Genomic DNA, 27749 nt, shown 5'->3' on the forward strand with positions numbered 1-27749 from the left:
CCCCTGTTCAGAACAGGTTTGAATTTATGATTCAATTTCAGATCTTTAATGCCCTCTTAGGACAGGCCACTGACAGTGTACAGGTACAATTGTCCAAATTCTAAATGTGTTGACATCTAATGTTCAGGGATAGTGATGTGTGTTATCAATATTGTAACAAAGCAGTATTTCATTGATATTACTGCAAATAATATCGGTGACACACTCCAAATTCTCCTATGTTTGGTCATATTGTGATCTGAAAGAAACCTTTTTATGGATGGTATATGAAAAATAAACACATCATTTCTCTGCAAAATGTCTGTAATAGACTCTCACACGTCACCCATTTTCAAAATAAATCAAAGGAAAACGGTATTCAACACAATCTGTTTAGTAATTATTCGAAGTCATCAGGGCAAGACTATCAGGGGGCTCCTCTGAAAGGATGGGGCCCCGGGCCAGAGCTCACTTTGGCCATGCCTTAAATGTCTCTGAAGTCTACAAGCACAAAGTGTGCTATCAGGTGATTCTGAAAGCACACTTTGTGCTTGTAGACTTGCTGAATTTCTTCTGTTTATAGAGCTCAGCACACAATCTGCCCCGCTCTAATAACAAATGAAATGCAGCAAGTCTACAAGCACAACACATGCTTTCAGAATCACCTGAAAGCACACGCCCTGCTTGTAGACTTGCTGCCCTCCATTTGTTAATAAGGCACAGCTGAGGGGCAAATAGTGTGCATTTGTGAAAGTATCCATGTTAATTGTAGCGCATGATGGGCACTGCGATTAACATGATTGCTTTAAAAAAGGCACACAATCGGCCCCGCAGCCGCGTTCTTTATACAAAAGAAATGCAGCAGGAGCCACTTGCTGACGAACTCGCCTTCCGCTCGTGTTCTCTTCTTGGGTAGTCTCTACATCCACCTACTGCAGAAGAAAGTGACAGTTTTTCGAGCTGCATGCGTTTTAAAAGCAGCGGCACAGACTGTCCTCTCAAAGGTGCTGTGTGTGAGAGCTTCATACATTACACTGTGTGCTCGGGGTGACGTAGGTGCACATGTGCACCTAACAAGAAACAGTGAAGCTAATCTTCTCCACCACATGAAAGTCTCAAGCCCTTCTTGCCCACCTATATCCCCAGATAAAGCTTTTACAAACAAACTCTAGATTCTAAAACCACTTAGCACTCACTTCCAGTGGAATGGGCCGAAATGGATATAACCCTTGATAAAAATGACATCTTGATGATATTACATCACCCAATAATCGTAACCTTAAGGTTTCCGCAGCACTTCAAATCCCTTGTAATCTTACCTAATTATGGCTTGAAGTTCTGTTAAAAAACATTTGCTCCATACTGGGTGATATTATGACACCTTAAAAAGTTGCAGCCGCAGTCTGTCTATCATCGGTCAGCAGTGCCCTATTAATGCATATTATCTGGGTTTTCTACAGTTCAGCCGATAAACCAATACATCATCTTTAAGAAGGGCTCAAAATAAAGACCAAGAGATATTATAATATTGTTATATTCCAGCCTAATTAACTGTGCAAGGCCCTAGGGTTGACATAAATGGTCTGTAGAAATTCAATACACCTTGCACCAAAACCTAATTTAATCAGAACTCTTCTTAAGTGGTCCTAGGATACTCTATCAAAGGCGATTTTCCTCATCAAGGAGGATCATTGTGAGTGACAACCCTTGGATTCCTGCAATATTGAAAAGTGCCATAGAGAGGCTAATATGATTCACTATTCCTCTCCCTGGAACAAATTCATGTTGCCATGAGGAAACTGTCTCACAATGACCCTTCCCAGACGTGTATGTACCCAGGATTTAGGAGTAGATCTGAACGTCCATACTCATCAAAGATATGGGTCTGTAATACTTGTCGGGTGTTTTCCCTTTTTAATAAAAGTCAATATATTAGATCTGGACCATGGTTCTGGTGCCACCTGGTCATGCTGCACTGCTCTGACTAACACGTACATATTAGAAAGTATTAGTCTAAATCCAGGCATATATATCTACACTGAAATGCTGAATTCCATCCATGAGGTGATCCCCGCTTTGCAGTAAGTAAAAATCAGTAAAGATGGCGAACTATACATGGAATTTTACATTTGTGAATAAGAACTAATGTCTCCTAAATATCATTAAACATAGTGTTCCATTGCGTGTAGATTTTCTTTTATTGTCACCCATAGGGCAATAAAATTGTAAACAATATTTAAGATGTGACATTTATGTCAACTGATAGTCTGAAAATTGCATGCTGGCAAACATATTCCGGTACCACACCATAACCAATACACCTTCCCAAGAGTTCATTTAAATAAAATAATTAAATTATGAAGTGAAAACGTACATTCAAAAGTACCAAACCTTTGCAGCAAAGTACGGTGCACTGTCCGAGTGGGGGTACAACAATGCCTGATGAAGTTGAAGACATGGAGGTACCGGTCTGTGTACCTAATAAAGCTGTACAAGCCCTTACATTTGTCAATATTCTGAAATTATGTAGGCTTTAAAATCAAAGAGAAGTTGATGTACAGCTTCAATGTTCCGGGAGCCTACAGGACTACTATCGGCACAATGTAATTCTGAGGAACAAGTAAGGCATGCAGGTTTTGAGAGGTCTTTTGGATCAAAAAACCGGTGTTGAAACTTTTCCAAGAATCTTAGAGAGGGCGAGCCGCAAGGGACACATCTCGTTCAACATGGTGCAATGAAGAAAGAGGGGACAGTGCAACTTCAACCAGTTCATATTCCTTAAGATCGAACAAATAAAGCCCATTTATCAGTTTAATGAGATACACAATCATTGTAAGTTATAGGACAAAGGCTATCATTGTGAGCACCATGGCAATTTCAATGTGGTCTTCCTTCTGAGTGTGCTACTGTAGAAAGACAATCTCCTTTAGTGCCTATTCTTGGACCATCTGTGCATGGGGCAAAGTTAATGGGAACTCATCAAATGGGCTCCTCATTTTGCCAGCTTTTGTTGAACAATCTTTATTCACCAGAATTTCATATCATCAGGGAATGTGATGGTGCCAACCTGTTCCAAGTATAACAAACCCTGCAATAACTGAAACAGCTGGTTGTTAGAACAGACTAATAACTAGGCCTGTCTGAAATCTGAATTAAGGAGGTAGAATTTGCCAAATTGCTGAATTTTGTGTTGTGCAAAAATTGTAATGTTTAATTTTCACCCTTGTGGGACTGCATTCTGCACAAAATATTCACTTGTGTTACATATGGCCTTTCTAAATGAGGAAAGAACAGGTAAAGCTAAAAGTGTAATTGAAAATACTATTTTGTACACCTTCACGCATAAAGGCATAATCAGAGTGTGTCCTCTTTGTTAGTTGCTGCAAGAGTGTGTTCATGTGCAAGGTTTGTGCCCTCCCCACATGGACCAATAAATGGAAAATTTTTTTAGTCTCTTCAGGAGATTCATGGATGGATATCTCTATATGTATTGTTCCACAGGCATTGCAGTACTTGAGTCTGTCATTTCCTGAGAATGGACCACAATATTCAGTTCCACACATTCACTCAAGTCTTGATATTTCATTTTTGGCCATGGCCAATAGAGGGAAGATCACTTTTCGCATTTCCTCTACCCAAATTGCTCATGCTAGTGAGCAAAAGGCTGGGCCAAAGGCTTCTATTGAGGAACTTCTCTTAAGTACAAGTTCTCTGATCTTTGGAATCCGGCCAGTAGGTGTTGATTCAAAGTGGATCAGGAGGGCACTGTAACTTTCGGAAAGTGTCTTACAAATCCAGCAACAGATCAAGACATAATTGCTCCGGCAAAACTATGGGGGTCATTATGATGGCGGGCAGACTGGAGTTCGCCTGCCATCGTGGTGGGGCTAGGGACCGCCCGCCATGCATGCGGCTGTCCCGCACTACAAATTAGGGTGCGACCGTCACCATGGCGGTTGCATTTTGCCATTTAACATTTCGACGGGTGCTGCTGACTGCAGCACCCGCCGCGATGCCAAAAAAGCAGGTTGTGCATTTCACTGCACTATGTGGCAGGCACCACACTTAGTCACTTAGTGCTGTGAAATGTCGGGGGTACCGTGGGTACCCCCCAGTGCACCCACACCTCCCCCTTGGGGCCCGCAACAGGCCCCCGAAACAAATCCCCGCCAGCCTTTCCATGGCGGTTTCGCCACCATGGAAAGGCTGGCTGTAGCCAGCATCCTAATTTGGCAGATGGTACCTGCTAGGCACCGCCATCATTCTAGCCTATCTAGACCATCCGCCAGGCAATCCTAACAATTATCAGTCACAGTCTTAATCCCCCTTCCATCGTAATGTGGCGTGGGGAAAATCGCAGTCCGATGGCGGAAGGCCTGCCACTGCACGGCTGGTGGTGGTGGGCCTTCCGGCATCATAATGACCCCCTAAATTCCTTTGGGAGGCCTAGACATATATGGGAAAGTCATATAACATTTTATACAGTTTATGGCCTAGTAAATTTCTATGAAAAATACATAAATCTTCTTAGGCATTGTGACTGTTATGTAAAACAGACCCACTACAGCTTAAGACCGTCAAAGTCAAGGACTGATAAAGCATGCTGTTAGCGCATTCTATATATCCTTTTGATTCAGATTTGAATGGACTGGAGAATTGTCATTGCGTTCTCTATAGTTAAAGTTTCAAAAGTGAAAGTCAAGCCTTAGGCTAAGTGAATTGCACAACCTCCTCCTATTGCTTCAAAGCACAGTAGGTATTTTATGACTTGGAAAGCCATTGCTTCACAATCCAGCCAAATCCATATAAAGCAAGAACCTGAATCAACAGTCACTGATCGATGTTTGCATTGATTGACAGGGGTGGGGACCAATTTGATCGGGACATATTACCTCAAAGGTTAATTGGGCATGATTCACAAAGGTAACTTATATTTTGGTGTAATTTACACTTTGGAGTAAGTTTACTACTTTTTGTTATTCACAAACTCCGAGCTTAAATTTACCACAGAATAGTAAGTTACATGTTACCACACCCTTAGTATAGCAACTAGCTTATTCTTGTGTAGGTGGTGACGTTCCACTTTATATCCTCTCTGGCATTCAGTAAATCCCTCTAATGACTCCCTAATTCCAGTCCCTTATTGAGTAAATCTGCCCCTTTTCCCATCCTCTCCCTCCAGCCCCTCTCACTCGTATTACCAAAATGTATACCTACATGTGTGAAGACACTGTAGTCATGACGGAAAACAGGCAGAGATACGTATAGACAGTGTGCACCCCTTAACTCCACACATAGTTTGTAGATTACAATTTGTAATACATTTGTAGTACTACAATAGATTACATTTTGTAGTAGTACAAAACATACTACAAAGTGCTGTTTGTGAATCAGGCCCACTATTGCATTGGTGAGAGGAACCTAAGTTGGCTTTGCTATTGAAGTGGTTCTATTAGTTGACAAACATTACATTGTAAAACAAACTGTTGAACAGGTTTGGGCTTGAAAGTCCGTACCAACAGTATCTCTCTTGAAAGAGTGAGATGGTCACTGAGGTACTGCCATGGGTAGAATCTACTCCTCATCAGCAGCTTTGAGTCAGTGCATTCTCACTGTTTCATATAGGATGACTTGGTCTCCGCCTCCAGGAACTGAGGTAGTAGTTGTTTCATTGAAACCACTGAAAAACATACTCAGTTGGGAGCCATGTGGTTGGGCCATGATTCTTACCCTGCTATCACAACTAATGTAACCTAAAGGTCAGTTCTATTCTTTGAGTTAGCAATGGCTTCTACTCTACACATTTGAACAGTGATTTTAGCACCAGGAACTGCAAATGTATTCTCTACAAAGCACATTCCTTCACCGTGGTTGGTGTGCTACCATACACTGAACATGATCTAATATAAGCTGGCTTTGAAAAGCAGACATTCAGGTACAAAGCTGCATTACTTTTGATCAAATTTCCTATTTTTATCAATTGGATTTCCTGTGTTTTGGCCCACTGTTTTATACCCTAAGGGCAGTCCATTCTTTGCACTCCCAAAGACAGAACACCATCAGACTCCAGACTAAGGGGCTGATTATGATGTCGGTCCGAAAGGCTCTGAGTGGCATTTGGGATGGCAGAATCCGATTTGGAACTCGTCTTTCCAACCATTTCAGAAAGACTTCTGACCGACTGATTATGATAGTCGGAAAGCATACAGACTTTTCGACTCAGATCTGAATGGCATTCTTAGGAACCAAGTTGTTCGGAGACGACTTGTACAGGTCTACGGATCGCGTTTCTGACCGACGTATTATGATGTCAGATTCGGGAAAATGTTTCCGAATCCGTTGTTCCGACACAGATCAGCTGTACGAACCTGACTCTGGGGGCCTGTAGCAGGCCCCCCCTTCACCCGGACCCTTCCGAATGGGGCCCATGGAGGTACCCATAGGTCCCCTCTTTCAGACCATATGCAGTGTGGCAGGCACCATGGGTTGCCCACCACACGGTGCATGATTTTCCCCACCCAATCCTTTCTTCAATGGGAGCATGTGTCGGAACACAGGCTCCCATTGAAGTTCTTGGGAGTCCGACCGAACGATGTTCGGAACCATCGTAATCAGTCAGTCGGACTCCCCGAATCCGATTTGGTCAGAAACCATTCTGAGACCGATTTGGTCAGAATGCTTTCCGACTGACATCGTGATGAGGCCTTAAGTGTAAAGAAAAAAAAAGTGAGCTGCCGTTTTCCATCCATGAACCCATCAGGAATGCCCCAATGCCGCTTGAAACATAGAAAAGTGTGGCAGATTCACATCTTTAAAGAAAACTACATCACGCTCCAATAACAGCCCTCAAACTATCTACCTCTTCTATCACTTGTTGACTTTATGCTGAACATTTACCATGAAATGCACTCTTCTGCCTTTTGGTTACATTCACATAATAGAAATACTGCATAAATACATACATACAATTCATACAGATAAAATATGACATTCCTCATTAATTACAAACACTCTGACACAGTATTGTTTTCAAATCATTCTCATATTCTATAAACTCCAGTGTGTAGGGCACATGTTTTCATAATTCCGAACGTCCCTTATATTGACTTGCCATGCTTCAAATTAAGGTGCTAGTGTAGACTTCCACAGATGAGTTAATATTAACAGGGCATCAGAGCTGAAACCAAAATAACTGTACATGCATCTTTATTCAGACATTTTTTTGTGGGAAGTAGACTACAAGAGGCTGATTAAGGGACAGGGTTCTAGCTGCAAGTCTGTGCACTGAGAAATATATACAAACACTTTTATCTAGTAGGTGTCTAATTTTGGAAATACATCATATGCTGTTAGCCTATTCTGTCTGTTTCATATTAAAATGAATACTTTGATGGTTCACGTCATGGACACACACACAATATAACTTTATAATGCACCTTTTTTAGAAATGTGGGCGTGTTCATATTGTTAGCCTCAAACCACCTCTACCATGTAGGCCTGAATGTTGCTTCAGGAATGATGTGGAACCTATCAGTTGTTTTCCAGGTTGACAGTGAGAACATATTCGAGACTGATCTTGGCACTCATGGCGAAGATTAATGAAGTGGGATAAGGAAATAAAAGAAGGCACACAAGAGACGGTGTTGGTTTGTAGTCACACAGATTGTCTCGTGAGGTTCTCTGGAATTTTTTTCCAACTCTCACAAGTGGCAGCTTTTTTATACTACACAGAATACAAAACTACTGTTAATCTCTGCTCTTACACCAATTCAATTCGTTTATTCATTTACAGTGATTCCACATCAATGGTAAAATTCTACAATAAATGAGACATACACATGATTTACTTTACTAACTGATACACACTAGTAGCCATTCAGCATATCAATGGCACAGTACTGTTATCTTTTTAGAGCTAAAACAATTGTCAGATTTATCTTGTTCCTATTTCCTATAGTATGTGTTAATGCATCACAACTTGATACACTAATCAGAGGCATAGGTTCACAACTTTGAGAGCAGGACATAATCCCAGTATTTAGGTGCAGGGAACCGTGCAGGAGTCCAACAGGAAACCTATCATACAAACAAATAATGCCTTCATCCCCATATCTATCACAAGCCTTCTGAGGCCTCAGTGTTCGGAGAGACCCATTTAATTCAAAGGACGCAAGTATTTTTTTGGTGACTCTGTTGAAAGGGTTCTAAAACCACAGCAACCAGAAATATTCTGGGAAGACATTCTTACTGTCTATTTTTCAACTACGGAGCCAGTAGCATAGGTGAACAGCTGAGCCCAATTAGAGGAACACAACATCAACACCAACAAGGAGGAAATCCAAGCACCAGGTTACATATTGGGTGGACGTGGCTTTTATAGACTGGGGATCATTGACATTTGCAGAAATCCTCAAATCCACTCAGATGGGGCTTATGGTCACAGCATTTGGACTGTTGGAATGGAGGCAGGATTGGTGTTGGGTATCGCAACAACTGAGAAGCACATGTGACAGCCACAGTCCTGGGCAGGGCGACTTCTGTCCGACAGTGCAGGTGCCATCCTGAGTGCCAATGCCCTGAGCAAGGGGTTGAGGGGGTGGCCAATAATGCCTTGTCTCAAAGTTTGATGGGAGTGGGGTGAGTACCTGTGACAAACTATGACAAGTAATCGATGCCTGCTGTCACTCTCCTGACTGGAACTTATAGTCCCACATTGAATTGACATAACCATGAAAATCCATAAGAAAAAATTAAGTAACATAATCTACATAGGGCTCTTAACCATAAATCTTTGATTTGGGGAAAGAAAATCTGGTCCTGACAATCCCTTATAAATCGGAAAATTATGTAGTTAATTCTCTTTAAAAATCTGGCCTGAAGGTAGCATGAAAGAAGAACGTATTCTGGGGGAGAATCTACATTTTGATTTGAGTGACGCTGCATCTATTACATACATTTCAAAAAGTTCCTTGACTTTGTGCAGAAGGAGAATGCAATTTAGGTCATTAAGATCAGTGAAAGTTCCTGATACCTTGAACATAAGGTTTCTTCCGAAAAAAAGAATATCGAAGATGGAAAACAAACACTCTCACTTTGTAATACCGAAAGCCTTCTCGTCCTCCAGCATTATTATAGCTTAAGTTATCTTCATTAAGATATTATCTCAATGGCCCCAATCAAAGAGTGGGTATTGACCATAACTTGGCATTTAGAGATGAAGCCATTCTGGTACTTCTGTAGGCATCTGCAAAACAAGAACTTTATTCAACAGTCTATATTAAGAGTTAAGATGATTGGAAGGCCTACATGAACTTGGCAATCAGGGGTTTTATCCTACCTTATTAAACTAAATATAATGGGCCACAGTGTATGTTTTTGTGCATATTCTAAACACATCGAAATCTACTACTACACCTTGGTGTCACTCTCCAGACTTCTACTATTTTCTAAGAGGGGATTTCACTAAGGTGTAGATTTGCATGTCTTCACCACCTCAACTTCTTACAGAATGTAAAAAAGTTACTATTAGGAACTTTTCACCTGTTAGTGGTGATACCCACCATCGGTGGGGATTTCCCTTGGGGAAAGCAAAGGAATATTTAAAAAATACTGAACGATATTTAAATCTTTAGTATAAATATATAATAATTTAAAATATTTGTTTTTAAAGGGTACCTAATAAGATAAAAGGTTACGTCAAACATTAAATTAAATGTGTTCTAAACAAACGTATTTTAAATATAATTTTATGTATATTATTTTTTAAATCAAAATGCTAAAAGAATTACCCTCACTCACATTTTTATTTGTATTCAATTTTTCACAAACCTGATAAAAAGCTAGGTATTTAATTAATTGAAATACCTTTTGAATTTTTTTAAAAGTATCTTGTTATTGGAATTAAAAATATATAATTAAACAATAAATATTCATACATACCTTTTCATCACCCAAAAATGTACAAGTGCATAATGTGAATGACAAACTATTTCAATTACCTTAACATTAATTTCTATGGGATTTAAATAACTTGCTTCCACAATTTTCTATTGGAATGTGCCGCAGCACCGGGGTGATGTGGCATGCTTTGTGCTTTACTTACTCCAAGACTTGGCTGAAGTACATTTGCACCTGTTTTGAGTAATTATTCCACAGTTTCCCACTACTCCCCAGTCCATTCCACATTTACTACAAAGGGGCCGATTCCGGCCGCAAAACGTACCGACCGACAAGGACCTGGAACGGAGACCGACCGACACGGACCGGCTCCGTACGACCCGTGCAGTACGATGCAACGCGTGTGAATTACAACCGACATGTACGGAATACAAGCCATACAACCGAGTCGTAGGGAAAACAGTGATTCGCCCGGAAAACCGACACGATTTGCACTGACCGACACGTACCAGGAATGAACCCAACCGACACGTACCCGCGAAGTCCGATCCACCCAGTACGGTGCAATGCTTGTAAATCCAGACCGACTCGCACGGAGCCCAAGCCGCATGACGAACACGCACAGAAAACAGGGACCTCAAGCAATAGAGATTTCCGCGACCGACGCGTATGAAACACAGAAGAAAGTCACCGTGTACGAGCCGGAGAAGCCCGCATGAGCCAACATCAGCGTCCGTCTCGGTCAGAAGAACGTCTCCTTTATGCTTAGAAAACCCAAAGGAAAAAAGACAAAAAAAGGACCAAACAAGCAATGACCAAGTCAATAAATATCCACAAAAAAAACCTGGAACAAAGACACACCCACATCTCCACCTATATAAAGGACATCAATCACTACCATGATCCTTTGCAAATAGGAGACAACAGCCAGCAGAAAACACCATCACACAGCAACCACAGACACACTAACAACTCACCCATCACACAACTTCCACACCATTAGCACCTCACCAAAAGCACACACACATACAGCTAGCAAAACCAACACTAACCCACCCTCACTTGCAACCTCACACACACATCACTCACCACCACCACCCATCACCATGCCCCCCAAGAAGAATCCAAAGTTCACAGATGATGAGTTAGAAGTGCTGGTAGACGAAATCATCAGAGTAGAGCCACATTTGTTTGGTACATTGGTCCAAAGGACCCCCATGTCACAGAAAACAAAGATGTGGGCAAAGATTGTGGACAAGATGAACGCACAAGCACCAACGTTGCGCACAAAGGACGATATCCTGAACAGGTTGTTTGACGTGCGCAGGAGGGTCAAGAAACTCATCGAAAAAGATCACGCTTTGAGTCAGCGCACTGGCGGTGGCCCTCCTGCCAAACCAGTATACTTCAGGACCTGGGAGGAGAAGGCGCGGGACATCCTACCACCAGAGAGCGTCCATGGTCTAGCAGACATACCAGAGCCTGGTGAGTACACAAACAACATACTCAATATTGTTTGGCAAGGGGACAGTGAAACCATGCACTATTAGCAAAGCCACAGTAACCAATAGATAATCATCCCAAGATGTACATGCTAGTCAGACAAACACAATGCCTGCCATCTCATAGTGACTTAGAACTGTGTCATGACATGCACCAACCTACAAACAAATAGAGCAAGGCAGTGGCACAATGCCAAATAAACACTGCCAGACAGTTTGCCACCACAAACACACTACCTCACAGTGCAGCTTATTGACAGGAAGGAATGTTGGGTATGCAGGTGAAGTGAGTGAATCCAAAGGCATGATGGGGTTTGTAGTCACAGATAATGCGTCCCCTCCCAATTGGCCCATCAAGACCTCTCTGAACCAAGCCCACATCAAAGGGAGTGGAAAATGACTGACAAGATGGCTGACACTGGATCCTGCTGTGGGGAGCACAAGGCCCTGGTAGAGCTTGTGCGCCAATAAGAAGCAGGACACCACTGACTGACATCCTGAAAGACAACTTGCACGCCCTCCAATGGAAGCACGTTTCATGGTGGGATGTCTGGCCGGGTGGGAAGGAGGACTGACAGCTCTGACCATACTTACCAGCATGTGGAGACACACACCCCCTCAACACAAACTCCATACAACTCACCGTGTAGAATGCATTGACTCACACCGTAGTGAAATATCAGCCAAAAATACACCGTACTGGGTGCAGCTGTGTGAAGCACAGGGGCTCTCTTTGGACTTGTAGCCAAACAAACACCAGGACTTCACAGTCAGCCATCATGCCATTGCTGTCACACCCCCTCACAGGGAAGCAGAGTCAAAAGGAAGGACGTATGGGCATGCTGGGAAGGAGGGTGTAGCCAAGAGCATGATGGGAGTTGCAGTCACAGACATTCCCCACCCAACCACATGGCCCAGCAAGCTCACACTGAACCATGCACGCCTCACAGGGAGTGGGAATGAACTGACAAGATGTCTGACACTGGGCTCTGTTGTTAGGAGCACAAGGCCCTGCTGGGAACTGGGCACCAACAAACACCAGGACTGCACAGTCAGCCATCTTGCCATTGCTGTCACACCCCCTCACAGGGAAGCAGAGTCAAAAGGAAGGACGTATGGGCATGCGGGGACGGAGGGTGTAGCCAAGAGCATGATGGGAGTTGCAGTCACAGACATTCCCAACCCACCCACATGGCCCAGCAAGCTCGCACTGAACCATGCTCGCCTCACAGGGAGTGGGAATGGACTGACAAGATGCCTGACACTGGGCTCTGTTGTGGGGAGCACAAGGCCCTGCTGGGAACTGGGCACCAACAAACATCAGGACTGCACAGTTAGCCATCTTGCCATTGCTGTCATACCCCCCACATGGAAGCAGAGTCAAAAGGAAGGAAGTATGGGCATGCTGGGAAGGAGGGTGTAGCCAAAAGCATGATGGGAGTTGCAGTCACAGACATTCCCCACCCACCCACATGGCCCAGCAAGCTCACACTGAACCATGCTCGCCTCACAGGGAGTGGGAATGGACTGACAAGATGTCTGACACAGGGCTCTGTTGTTAGGAGCACAAGGCCCTGCTGGGAACTGGGCACCAACAAACACCAGGACTGCACAGTCAGCCATCTTCCCATTGCTGTCACACCCCCTCACAGGGAAACAGAGTTAAAAGGAAGGAAGTATGGGCATGCTGGGAAGTAGGGTGTAACCAAGAGCATGATGGGAGTTGCAGTCACAGACATTCCCCACCCACCCACATGGCCCAGCAAGCTCACATTGAACCATGCTCGCCTCACAGGGAGTGGGAATGGACTGACAAGATGTCTGACACAGGGCTCTGTTGTGGGGAGCACAAGGCCCTGCTGGGAACTGGGCACCAACAAACACCAGGACTGCACAGTCAGCCATCTTGCCATTGCTGTCACTCCCCCTCACAGGGAAGCAGAGTCAAAAGGAAGGAAGTATGGGCATGCTGGGAAGGAGGGTGTAGCCAAGAGAATGATGGGAGTTGCAGTCACAGACATTCCCCACCCACCCACATGGCCCAGCAAGCTAACACTGAACCATGCTCACCTCACAGGGAGTGGGAATGGACTGACAAGATGTCTGACACTGGGCTCTGTTGTGGGGAGCACAAGGCCCTGCTGGGAACTGGGCACCAACAAACACCAGGACTGCACAGTCAGCCATCTTGCCATTGCTGTCACACCCCGTCACAGGGAAGCAGAGTCAAAAGAAAGGAAGTATGGGCATGCCATGGTGGGAAGGAGGGTGTAGCCAAGAGCATGCTGGGAGTTGCAGTCACAGACATTCCCCACCCACTCACATGGCCCAGCAAGCTCACACTGAACCATGCTCGCCTCAAAGGGAGTGGGAATGGACTGACAAGATGTCTGACACTGGGCTCTGTTGTTAGGAGCACAAGGCCCTGCTGGGAACTGGGCACCAACAAACACCAGGACTGCACAGTCAGCCATCTTGCCATTGCTGTCACACCCCGTCACAGGGAAGCAGAGTCAAAAGAAAGGAAGTATGGGCATGCCATGGTGGGAAGGAGGGTGTAGCCAAGAGCATGCTGGGAGTTGCAGTCACAGACATTCCCCACCCACTCACATGGCCCAGCAAGCTCACACTGAACCATGCTCGCCTCAAAGGGAGTGGGAATGGACTGACAAGATGTCTGACACTGGGCTCTGTTGTTAGGAGCACAAGGCCCTGCTGGGAACTGGGCACCAACAAACACCAGGACTGTAATGACTGACATCCTGAAAGTTACCCTGCACCCACTGCAATGTTGGCACACTTCATGATGGGTTAACTGGCCTGTGAGAGAAGGAGGCCCTGACTTGTAAACAAATAACACCGATGCTGGCCATACACACACCTTCTTTGCTAAAACACATTGCACATATGGTATCAGTCACTTACAAAGATGATGCCCGGGCAAGATGTCTGACACGTGGGCCTGAGAAAGATGTGGCTGACAATCACACATATGCACTGGCCAAGCAAAACCCGGTCGCACACACAGCCATTGCAACCATATGTTCAAACTCATTGTCTGGAGATGCAGTGTCCAGGGGTGCCCCCTGGCCTGGCTGGGGAGGTGTGTCTTGCAGATGACAAATGTGGAGAGCCATATATGGTACATTGCACAAAACACACAGGAACTCACATATACATCATTGACAGGGGACATCTGACAGTGAATGGAATTGACACAGCAATATAGCCGACACCATAGCATGGTCTCATTCACACTCGGTGCTGTTGTGAGCTGCATTCCACTCCTACATCGTGCTGAAACTTACGCATCCTTCACATAACACACCACTCACTGACATAGACACTGTAGAAACATGGTCTAACCTGGACTGCATTGGAGGAGACATGCTACTCACAGCAGCCAAACTGCAACACACACACCACCGGCCCTCACTGTCATGAGCATTGAAAATCAAGAGTGCTACCTTGCCCAATCCATGTCACCATGGAGAACATTGACAAGTCAAATCACAAATGCACGTACAAAAATCAGCACCAGATTCATTAACGATGGTGAGATCATCACTTGTATGAAATGAGATGGGAACTAGGAACACTGTAAAACAACACTTCCTCCAGTATAGCAAGCTGTATGGGAAACCAGGGGAGCAGGTGAGTGTGCAGTCCACTGCCTTCCTAATTGTGCATGTTGTCTGACTAGCAGTACTAGCAGTGTGTACACCAGTGTCAAGCATACTCACTGAGTACTTTTATCCCCCAAAGTGTGTAGGTACATGTAATGAACAGGTGTTCTGCAGCTAAAGTCCATTTGTGCAAGCTTCAACTTCCCAGGCATTGTTAACATGTCAGACATGCAGGGCATTTGTCCTTTTCCATGGGTGCACTACCTGTGTAACTCATTTTCCTTTGTGATGACGACATGTATATCCAACTCTGTGCAGCACAAATATGGGCCATGTGTGTTAATGGACTTTTAACTTTGTCATCCTCACAGGTTGATGCCCACCAGAAGCAGGAGATATGGCTGACCATCGCCCGGGCAGTTCGATCGGTGGGGGTCTACAAGCGCCAGATCCGCAACTGCCAGAAGAGGTGGCAGGACCTTCGGGGCTGGACCTGGAGGATCGCAAGGGGCCAGCTGAAGCTGTTGCATCCTCGCAGGAGGGGTGGACACCGGAACCTGACCCCCCACATGCACAGGATCCTGGCGGTGGTCTTCCTGGACCTGGATGGGCAGCTGAAGGCCAGACAGCTGGAAGGAGGTTGTAAATCCATGCCTAATCTGTGTACTATGTCTGAAATGCTAATTGCAGTCTTTTGGCCTGGTCACACTTCCACATTACGTAGGTCTTGTAGTCCAATACTCATGTCCCTCAATTGTGTGATGCATCCTCCTCATCTGATCCACAGGTGTGGACCCTACAGTCTGTTGCTTGTGTCACTAGGGCACTGTGTCCCTGCAGTCAGCTAGGCTTCAGCTTCCGGACAGCATCTGTTACCGTAACTCAGTTGTGTGTTTCATGGGTGGGTCAATTGTTTACACAATGCCTGAGATCTGACATTGATCTGTGTGTGCCCTTGATATGTGTTACAATTGCTGGTCTGACTCGCCACATGTGGCTGTGGTATTTCAAACAAACACATGCAGCAGGGGACTCCAATTTGTGTGCCTCAGGGGTATGTATATGAAGTGTGTCACACTTGCTTAGCCACCTGACTACTGTCCAGGGCTAAACACTGTTTCACGAAGACCTGGGCAGTCATGCCTTCTCAAGGGCATTTAGAAACACTCTGTAATCCTACTCCTGTGCATCAACTTACAGGTTGTGCTTAGTGACATGTGCCTTCACGTGTCTGCCTCTGTGTCATTGTGGTGTGGCTTCCTTTTCTGTACAACTGTGGTGTTCATGAGTTTGAGGGTCAGCAGAACATCTGAGATGTGACTATGAGAGACAAGACCTGTGTGACATATAGGTGTGTGATCACTTGACAGTGCACAATGGTGTATGCAACTGTGCACTTCAGGCAGCTGTGTTACATGCACAGCAGGCTGTGATGTGCTAATGTACAGGGAGTTGTGTTCGCAGAGACTCATATGTCTGTTTTGTATGATGTGGGGTATTCTGGGTCCGGGATATGTTGTTTGAAGGGGATGGGCAAGTGCACTTGTCAGCTGCAAAGTTTGCTTTACCCATGAGCTATGATTGTGACACAGTGCATACTGTTGTTGTCTGGATGCCCTGCCCCTGTGTCAGGAGACAGTGTTGACTGACTTTCCAGGCATGCCAGTGCCATGGCATTTAACTTGCTATGAGTGATCCTGCATTGTGTTCAAATGTGCTCCATGCACCCCATTGTGGCATTGACTATCAGGACATGAGAACATCATAGTGTGTGTTGCTGGCATGCATCACAAGCATGTGAAATGAGACTCTGCCCATCCCTTCATCCTGACACCTGTACTGAGTCAGTGGCAAGAGATGTGATGTGTGTATAGTGACATACTCCTACATGTTCACTTGCATGTCCAACAAATGTGAAGGTGGTGCATGTCGGCACATTGGGGTATTAGCATCCAACATGCAACAGACATATGGGTTCAAGTCCAAGAGGGATATGAGTTTCATGGTTGATGGTGAGACTGACAATTGGCTTATTCTAAACAGTGTGAGCACTTTGAGCAGTGTTCACCTGATGATGCCAGGGCTTGCCCTGTGATGTGATGTACTCACTGTGGTGTGTGCAGTCAGTGCAGGTGACGGATGTTGTTCTCTTTTTTTCTAATTCTATCCTGAAACATCCACGGCCACAGGAGGGAACAGCTCCACGGACCAGGAGGAGCCACAGAGCCTGACTGGGACAGAAGGCGAGGAGTCGGAGGGACCCAGTGGCACGGAGGGCGAGTGGAGCCACACCGAGGAGTCCTCAGCAGCATCCACCCCAGCTGAGGGGCACAGCAGCTCGGAGGATGACTCCCTTGTGGAGGCGGGTGTCAGCAGCCACCAAACCCCAGCTAGTGAGGCTGTCCCCGCCACCGCCCCCACCACCACCATCACCACCCTCCCATCGGCTCCCATCCCAGAGGTCCGTGGAGGCTCCTGTGTTCGGGAGCATGTCTCCTTTGTGGCAGGCACAACACCCCCGCCCCTGTGTCCCCTGCTGCCCTGAGTGAGGAGTCTGTGGACTTGGTTTGACAGATCCATGTAGGGCAGACATCAATGCTGAGTGTCCTCCATGCACACACCAGTCTGTTGACACAACTGGTGTCATTCATGGAGGGCATTTCAACGGGCATGTCTGCCCTACAGAGAACCAATCAGTCCGTGGCCTCCTCCCTGACGGCAGCAGTGTCCCTCCTCCAACAGTCCCGCACCCATCCTACCCCTGCACCACCCACGATTCCTAGCACCCTACCTGTCCCAAGCACACACACACCTGCACATTCTCACAAACCCACATACACAGGCAGCACACAAACACCCAAACCAAGGGCTAGACGTGCACACAAGCAAGCGCAGGGGACTGATACCACACTCACAGGGGATGGTTTGCAGACACACACACAGTCAACCACAACCACTCCACAGTCCTCCAATACCTCTCCCTCCCAGTCCCCTTCCCTTGCCTCACCTGCAACCCCATCTCCACAGAAGCTCTTCCTCTGTGACCTTGGCCTCTTCCCCACCGACCCAGCAGATGCATCTTACAAGGGGAAGAGGAATTCCCTACACACAGAGGGGAGTGCCTCTCACACCCGGACAACCTCCCCCGGGTGCAGTCAGACTGAGGCCCCCACCCGCAAGTCCCCCCAAGCAGGAAGAGCAAGACCCCACCCCCGCCCTGCAGCTCCACGATGAAGTCTCCATCCTCCATCCCCCAGGCCACCACTCCAGAGGTTCCCCCGCCACACCTTGCCCCAGGTTCCCCCACCCACAGATACACCATCCCCAAAATGCTGAGGCCCTCCCCCCTACCACTTGCCCTTCCACCCCCAGTCAGACAGTTTGTGCCTCTGATGTGGGGACTGTGTCCCCCCCCTCTGTCCTGTCGACCTCACCTGAACCCCATTCCGCTCCCATTGAGTTAGGCACTGCAATGGAGTCCACGAACACCCCGTCTGACTTGGGCACTGCAGTGGGAACCCAGTCCACTCCATCTGACCTGCCTACTGCAGTTGTGCCGGCACACACCCCATCTGACTTGTGCCCCACAGTTGTGACTGCACCCACTACTTCAGTCAGCTCCACTGCAGTTGCCAGTGACTCTCCTGCATCCACCACCCATTCACTGCCTTCTTCTGCTGCGCCCTGATGTCCCTGCGGTGCCTGGCCTGCCCCCATTTATGCCCCTCCGAGGGGAAGTCCCCTGTCCTTACCAGTGCAGGCAAGCAACGTGTGACAGTTGTCACTCAAGTTAACTTTTTTGTCATTTGGATATGGACTGGCCATTGGCCTTTGTTTTGAAAGGACTTTGCATTTTAAAATTGCTGAATAAAGCTTTTTTCTTTCTCCTTGTGAATTTGATTTAGCTGTACATTATGTTGATGATGTTTAGCATGACCTTGCAGTTGTAATGCTGGATTTCAAATGTTGAATACTGAGGTGTTGATGTGAGGTACTCCATGTGGTCCATGAGATATGTATCCGATTCTGGTCATTATCCATATCATCCTTTGCAGCTAAATGGGTGTGTCATGCACAGATGCACATATGATGTGCTTCCCATTGTCCAATTTGTCTCTTTCCCGGACTGTGGGCACATCTCCACTGGACATGTAAGTGTGGGCATCATTGGTGTAGGAGCAACTGGGTCCTCTGTGCAACTTGCTGGGCATATGTATTGAGTATATGCAGATGACTTAAGGGAGACTCCCGTACCCAGGCTGTTGTGACCAGAGCCTTCATTGTGTGGTAACTGATGGCTGACTGACCAAATGTTCTGCTGACACGACTGAGACCTGCTGTGACTATGTTTGGCACAGCTGAGCTTCCACAGGAGTTGAGTCCCCTCAAGTAAATGTGTTGTTCTGTGACATTGCCTGGGCCCATGTTGTGTGTTTTGTGGACATGTGTGTGTGTGTCCACATCCCTTTTCATACACAGGCAGTGTTCCCTTGATATGTTCCTGTTGTTGATGCTTGCTGAGTGGTACTGCGTTCATCCCACAACGTTGCCATGGGCTACCAGATGTGTGGGTGCATGACACACTACTGTTAATTGGTGTTTCATCATTGGAATTTGTCTGTTCTGAGTGGTGATGATGTGGTCAGACGCAGATGGGACCCAGTCAGGGGTCCCCAAGGCACTTGTTTGTTCGCAATATCATGTAGTTGTCCCTAGGTCGTACCTTTCAGTGACTGAGACATGTGTATGTGTGTGTGAGTGATCCCACTTGTCCGGTTCAGGGCTGCAATGTTTGCAGGTGTCAGCATGTGTACCTTGTGGTTCTCCTTGGCTTCTGCATTGTCCTGGGACTGTGGCAGGTATTCGGAAGGTTACGTGAGCTTTGATGTCATGGCCATGTACCGCAAACTGTGCAGTATGTCTGTCATTCACCAGGGTTATACACTGTCCTTGTGTGATGAGTCTGTGCACCTTAGTTCCTCCCAACATTACTGTGTTTGTCATGGGTGAATGTGCAATGTCACCTGTCCATGTGGGCTTCACAGATGCACATTGGTGCAGTTCAGGGTGTGTGGTGTTGAGGGTGGACTGATGTAAATGTTTGCATAGATGGGCCCCAACTCCCGTTTGTCCATGGATGACGGGCCATGCTGAGTGATTTGTGTTTGTGTAGGTGTGATGTACGTTTGTGGCACAGGACACATGTCTGGGTTTCACAGTTTGTACGACATCTACCTTTGTCAGCAGAGTGGACGTGTCATGCATGCTTGTGTCACCCCAATGTCTGGTCCCTGGGGGTAGTGCTGTTGTGTGTCAGTCTCTTGCTGTGTTAGTTGCTGTTCATTCCAGCTTGTGTCACATGTGTCTGTTGTGCTCCCTCTCATCTCACAATGCCTGATTGCCCACTAAGGGGGGCCCATTGATGGTTTACTTTTGTATGGCACTGTGTCCACATCTGTCTCACTGTGGTTCAGCCCCCCTCATGTGTTGTGTAGTTGCCTGGGGATACTGAGACACACACATGTTGTGTCAGATGTGCAGTGTGAGGTTGCCTGTTTGTGTTTGTGCATCTACACCAGTGCATTGGTATTGCTGTTGTGGGCCATTGTCTGGATGTTGTTTTTGTGATTTACCCTGCTGTCCCTGTGAGTCATATCACATCATTCTGCACATTCATCCTGGTTGTTATGCCCCTTTGCTGGCATGGAATGGGAGTTTGTGACCTGACACCTACAGTCTACGCAGGTTGTTTTGATTTGTGTGTATTTTTTCGAGATGTGTGTATGCGTTGTGCTGGTCACTTCTGCTTTTGTGTCATTGTACACTGTATGCATTGTTAGCCCCCATGGGTGGTGCTTGTCTGCACATGGCCGAGAGTATGTTAGGTTTTCACTGCACTGTTAGCCTCACCACGGGCCTCATGTAGGTAGCCAAATGCCGGTCGGTAACGGCCGAAATTCGGTAAATTACCAGTTACCGACCGGTATTTAGTCAAGTGAGATGTAGGAGGCCAAAAACCTAAAATCGGTAAATATGAAGCGGTAAATACCGAGTCATGTTTACTGAGTTCTAAAATACCGATTCATATTTACCGAATACATGTTTACCGATTCGGTAAATATGAAGTGGTAAATATGAAGTGGTAAAACGGAAAAAGAGATGTAGGTAAATTCGGTATTTTAGAAATCGATGAAATTCGGTAAATAAGAGTCGGTAATTAACACAGATTGAAAGCAGGTGGTAATCATAAACAGTGCATAAAAGAAATCCCAAAATGCATCAGCGTGGACAACATGGCCGCTCTGTATGTCATTGCAAGGCGGCTACGTCTACAGGCAGCAGGACTGAGGTTTTGGAGAAGGGAGGAACGGATTTACAGACAGCGCATCACACTTTTCCAACTGACTGAGGATGAGATACATGAAAGGTACAGGCTACACCCCCAAACCATCATGGACCTAATAAGGGACCTGCACCCACTCCTGGAGCAGCCAACACCAAGGGCGCATGCCATACCACCACATGTGCAGGTACTCTGCAGCCTACATCTCCTCGCATCTGGCAGTTACCAGGTGGTGATAGCTGCGGTGGGCGGTGTATCCCAGAGTTGCCTGTCCCGTTTCTTCAGGAAGTTCCTGGATGCCATGATGCAGAGAATGCACCACTACATCAGCTTCCCAAATACACAGGCTGAGCTGCAGAAAACTAAAACTGACTTTTATCGCATGGCACAGTTCCCCCATGTAATTGGCTGTATTGATGGCACACACATCCCAATCTGCCCACCAGCTGCCACTGAGCACATCTACAGAAACAGAAAGTCCACCCACTCCATCAATGTGCAGGTCATCTGCGATGCAGGGAACATCATCACTGACATTTGTGCCAAGTTTCCTGGAAGCACCCACGACTCATACATCTTCCAGAACAGTGGGATCTACACACGACTGCTTGCCGGAGAATTTGGAGAGGGATACCTGCTAGGTAAGTAACAGTGACGCACCATGAAACTAGCAAATGTAAGTGTATTGAGGCATGTGACTGATGGTACCCTTTCACTCACCCAGGCGACAGTGCATATGCCGTGCGCTCATTCATCCTCACTCCCTACCTACACCCATCAACCCAGAGTGAGAGACGATACAACGTGGCACACAAATCAACTCGCAACGTGGTGGAGCGCACGTTTGGACTACTGAAAAGCAGGTTCCGCTGCCTCCACAAGAGCGGAGGCGCACGCCAGTACACACCCATCATCTGTTGCAAGATCATCGCCACTTGTGCAATGCTGCACAACCTTGCCACAAAGAGAGGTACAGCGGTGGAACTCACAGATTTCGAGGACAATGAGGATGATTCAGGACAGCCAGAGCCCAACGCAGATGGAGTGCCAACAGCAACAGATGGGAGAGTGAGACGGGCAGAGATCACATGCAACTATTTCTGAGTAAGTAAGGGGACACAGGCAGGTGTTGGTTGTCATGTAGTAGTTTAATTATGCGCCACTACGCCACGAAACCAAGATAATGCAAATCAGGTAACATTGCCAATTCACAAGTGTGAAGACCAGGGTTAAGTCACCCAATAGTCTATTGCTACGCGGTGCAGCATCAAAGTTTGCGGCCACGCGCTACATTGTGAGATGGCACGGATTCAGCCTCCTCACTGGTGCCAGCCCCATGCCGCCTGCTGCTCCTGCGTGTTTCTGGGACGGGGGGTGTGATGCTGCTCCTGCTGCTGGTGTCAATGCTTTCAGCAGCATCCCCTGCACCACTTGTGGCCGCCTGACTGGTCAATAGGACCTCCAGGGCACTGGTGACCTGCACCATCCCCCTAGTGACATCGCTGCTGCAGTGGGTCAGGCCCTCCTGCATGTTCACTGAGCGCCGGCAGAGCAGTGATGTTGCCGTCGCAATGCGGTTGAGTGCCCTGGTGTGCCTGTCTCCCCTCTGCCGTTCCCGGCGCCTTGCAGCTCTCTCTGCGTCCAACTTGCTGCACAACAGCTGCATGGACTGTGAGACGTCCCGCAGGCCCACTGCCATGTCAGAAATCCCCGCCGCCATAGCGCCAATGTTCCTGTCCATGTGTCTGAATGTTGTTCTGAGTCCCCGCACATGCCGCTGTACTGAAATTACTGCCTTCGTTTGCAGGCGCTGTTGTTTTAACATGCCGGCCTCAAGGCCCCCAAAGACCCCATGGCCGAGATGGATTGGTGGTGGAGTTTTCTCACGCGACCTGCGGCGCTGTCCTGCACCCGTGTCGGCTCCCTGTGAGGTGGAGGGACCAGTGGTATGTCTCCCATCCTGGGGCATGGGATTTGGCTCCGGGCCCCTGCTGTCATCGGAAGATGTGTGCAACACGCGCAGCCTGGCAGCAGCACGCCTCCTCGACCTCACTATTGTGGATGGTGATGTGGCCGGTGACTCCAGCAGGAGTGGTGATGCTGGCTCAGGTACTGGGGATGCAGGCGCAGGTAGTGGGGATGCTGGCTCATGTACTGGGGATGGTGGCAGTGGCAACGCTCTCTGGCCAGAACTTGTGCTGCCCGTAGCTGAACTGGATTGACGGTGTGCCCCCTCTCCTGTGCCATCTGGAGTCCTGCGCGATGTTACGTCTGTGGACAGAAATGCAACATCAGCTCAGTGTATCTGAAGGCATGCATTGCAAGCATGACAATAAATTGGTCTAAGACTCTCACATTGTCCTCTGTGTGCTTTAGGCTAATGTCTGTACCATGCATCATTGTTCTGTGCTATTCTGTTCATGGTGGGGGATCCCTGACTACATCTCCCATAATGCATTGCCTGTCTGCAGTAACACATGGACTGGAGTGGGATACTCATTTCACATTGGGGGATGTGGGATAGGGGTAGGGGGGGCTACATTGCTGTGCATTCCTCTTACCTTGTTGGGTGGCGGCTCTGGCAGAGCTGTCGGCATCCCCAAGGCCCACGACACTCTCAGGCTCGATTGTCGACTGCACCAGCTCCTCCAGTTCAGTGAGGGCAGGTGCCCTGTTAGTTCCACCTCCTGTCCGGCTGGCCTCCTTCTGGATGTCCCCCATCTTCCTCTTAGTCACGATGCGCAGGTCGTACCATCGTTTTTTTAAAACGTCTATGTCCCTGTGGGTCACTCCCACGGCATTTACCTGCGCCTGGATTGCCAGCCAAATGGTGCGCTTCTCACACTCTGCCACTTGCAGGGATTGCCTCCCAAATAGCTTCTGGTGCTGCCTCACCACCTCCTCCACTAGCACCTGGAGTTCCTTGGGGCTAAATTTCACCTTGCGCCTCCTTTCCCCTCCTGTCCTCTGGCTGGACATGGTGTAGTTTGGTCTCAAGATTCAGCCACTGGCTCCCTGCCTCTCCTCTGCACTTCAAGCCTCTCCTGAGTCTGTTGATTGTGTGCACCTGCCTGGGTGTGGCCACTTCCTACTTGGGTGGGGTTTGGTGGCACAGGATTGGCTGTTTCAAACAGTCATGTGATTTTTTTTTCCGATTCAGTACTTTCCGATTCGGAATTTACCGATTCGGTAAATACCACCTCGGAATATACCGATTCGGTAAATACCACCGCGGTATTTACCGATTCGGTAATTTCCGATTCGGAAAATACCGAATGTTACCGATTCGGTAAATTTTACCGACTTGTTACCTACATATAACTTACCGATTCTTAAATACCGATTCGGTACTGTTCGGTATTTAAGAATCGGTAAATATTTTTAACCTACATGAGGCCCCACATCTCTGTGGGTATGGGACACAACCACTACTTTGCCCCAAAAGTGTTTCATGTGTTGGGACCAGAAATCATACATGCTGTTTGGCATTTGCAGCTTTGACCATGATGACACTTACCTTTTGGTCACTGTGATGAGGGGGGTTTTAGACCCCATCACCACAATGCTCAACATTTGCTGCAGTTTGGAACCACACACTTAACTTTTGTTCTACACAGTGAGGGGGTGTTATTTTTACATTGACACAGTGCTAGTGATGCTTGCCTTGTGTAGGCTACACTCAGTTTTTGATCTCACATGTGATGGTAGTTACATTGTATGTTTGAAGTCATAATCACTGTTGTGGACATTTGTCACAGACTACACACTGTTGTCATGATGTTAGGGGGGATGTATTTTGCTGACATACCTAATGTTGGTCTATGATGGATGTGTGGCGCATCACCCATCCTATGGGCAACAGGTCCCCTATGGGTGGGGGTGGCAGTAGTGATGGGCAACATAAGCCCTATGGGTGTGGGTGGCAGGAGTGATGGGCAACAGGTCCCCTATGTGTGGGGGTGGCAGTAGTGATGGGCAACATAAGCCCTATGGGTGGGGGTGGCAGGAGTGCCGGGCAGCATAAGCCCTATGAGTGGGGGTGGCAGTAGTGATGGGCAACATAAGCCCTATGGGTGGGGGTGGCAGGACTGATGGGCAACATAAGCCCTATGGGTGGGGGTGGCAGGAGTGATGGGCAACAGTTCCCTATGGGTGGGGGTGGCAGTAGTGATGGGCAACAGGTCCCCTATGGGTGGGCGTGGCAGGAGTGATGGGCAACAGGTCCCCTATGGGTGGGGTGGCAGGAGTGATGGGCAACATAGGGCCTATGAGTGGTGGTGGTAGTCATGCTGGCCATGCAACCCCTATGGTGGCCTGTTGCTAGTGGCCAGGATATGGATCCCCTGTGTGTGTGTGACATTTGGCGGGTACATGTCATTTGTTTGTGTGCTGGGTGTCTGACTTACCGCCTGCGCCGTCCGCGTCTGTTCCTGATCCGGTCATAGATGTACAGTACTGGTATGACCTGCGCAATGGGATTCATGATGTGTTCATCTCGTACACGCTGCTTGTTGCTCTGTCTCGTACCCGTTGCAAGCTGGTCCGTCTCGTAGCCGTGGATTGAGTTCTGGCGCAAATCGTACCTTATATGCTTCTTTTCCGGATGCTGTGACGTGCTGTACTTGGCGACCCGTCCGGCGCGGATGATGCGCTCATCGTACTTGTCCGGCCGGAAACTGCTATGGATACTGCTTCCGGGCGACTCGGTTTGGCGTTCGGAGTTACGGCTCGGACAGAGAATGAAGCTTGAATCACAGCCTACATGTCGGTCGGATTTTTGTCAGTTATGCGCATCGTACTTCATCGCCAGGACGGACCGGCTCAGGGTACGAGTCGGTCGCAAGGTAAGGCTACGAACAGGTCTCGGAGAGCTGTCCGACCTGGATCGGAATCGACCCCAAAGTAGTATACTTAATTGTGCAGAAAACTTCGCCACCATAGTGGAAGTCTCCACACTGAAAAGATAGAAAAAGAGGAGGTAGATGTCATGAGTCCCGCTATAGGTTTCCGAATTGCTCTTTGCAGTATGAGTGATACTACTCTAGTGCTACTTTACGTACCACAAAATGCAGACTGTGAATAAATCACAGTCCTTTTTAGAAGGAGTCTTGGATCTTCCTTTCCATCAGAAAGTGATTAAAGAGATTTTGTAGCTGGCCTTTCAGCACTTTACTGAATGTATTATAAAATTCTGAGGAAAACCCATCCTTCCCACAGACCATGCCATTAGGAAAGGCAAATAAAAACTCTATAACCTTATCATCTATGTTGGCGCTAATCAAGGGTGCTGCATCCTGCAGTTCAAGAAGCTTGGGCTGGTCTTTGCTGCGAACGGCTCCTGGTCCGAACACTTGTCGTATTGCAGGAGCAAGTTCTCAAGGGTCTCCAACTCTATTCTTAGCCTCCCCTGGCCCAAAAGAATTGGTGCCATTTTAGCCATTCAAATTTTTTTTTTTAAATCACAGTGCATACCATCAGCCACTTACGGAGCATAGGTTTGGGGCATTGCTAAGAGTCATACTATCCAAAAGAGGAAAATAGATTTTGCAGGAGACTACAATCTCCAGTGCATAGTATGTCTGGCACAAAGAACTTAACTTAAATTATATAGAGGACTTTATAAGGGCTCGCCCCGCCCTATTCTGGCTTTCTATATGGAAAAATCCAGCAGCGTCCCTCACAAGAGAGATTATAGGTGACTGCACTAGCTGCGAGAAAGGGCTGGACATCCCGTGGTTGTCTGGAGTGCAGTGTTAACCTAGGAAGGCTTTTTCTAACCCCAGGCATAATCGAGACCATGCATAAAAATTCCCTTAGGAATGCACTTTACACGCTCTATGGCTCGGAACGGCTAGAGAGGAAATCGAAAAAAAACCTCCATATGTAATTTTATGACTATTGAACAAGTTGTCTACCCTTTGGCCAGTTATCTCACCCTGCCCTTGAGTCATTGGGAGAGGGGTCTCCTCTTCCGCCTAAGGGCAGGAGCTGTAAAATTCCTTTTGTGTTTCCCTCTCGGCTACAATGTAAATAATGACTCCCTACCCTGCCCATGTGATGGACAGAGCGGACAAACAATTTTACATTTTCTATTTTTCTGCAGGTTTTATATTAAATACCTAAGTGGCTTTTAATTCCCTTTTTTTAAAAAAAAAAACATGCCCATCAGTCTGGTAGATGCCTGTAGGAGGATACTAACATTGGCAGACTAAGAGTTAGTCCTCCGTGCCAGCACTTTTTTGAGAATTGCCGTGCGGGCCCGTAATATGATGTGTAATCCCTGAAATGTGTCTGATTTTATCTATATGTATTTATTTAAACACGTTTTAAATACTGTACAGTTATGCCTAAATATCATCGAAACATTATTGTGATCATGTATTTGTGTTATTATTTGTTATG

The 27749-nt window shown here is 47.1% G+C and overlaps 1 protein-coding gene across 1 annotated transcript in view; it reads right to left on the reverse strand.

Moving 5' to 3' along the window:
• Positions 1-24326, reverse strand: part of LOC146867002 (uncharacterized) — a 75059-nt gene extending 50733 nt beyond the window's left edge. Inside the window, exons 1-2 of the mRNA XM_085619010.1 lie at positions 23909-24326; positions 22994-23618 (exon numbers count right to left, since the gene is read on the reverse strand). Of these exons, the coding sequence (XP_085475136.1) occupies positions 22994-23618; positions 23909-24326 (1043 nt within the window). The remainder of the gene's footprint in view (positions 1-22993; positions 23619-23908) is intronic.
• Positions 24327-27749: the final 3423 nt, after the last annotated feature.

This window comes from Triturus cristatus, chromosome 1_2 (genome assembly GCF_964204655.1).
Source record: "Triturus cristatus chromosome 1_2, aTriCri1.1, whole genome shotgun sequence".
NCBI lineage: Eukaryota > Metazoa > Chordata > Amphibia > Caudata > Salamandridae > Triturus > Triturus cristatus.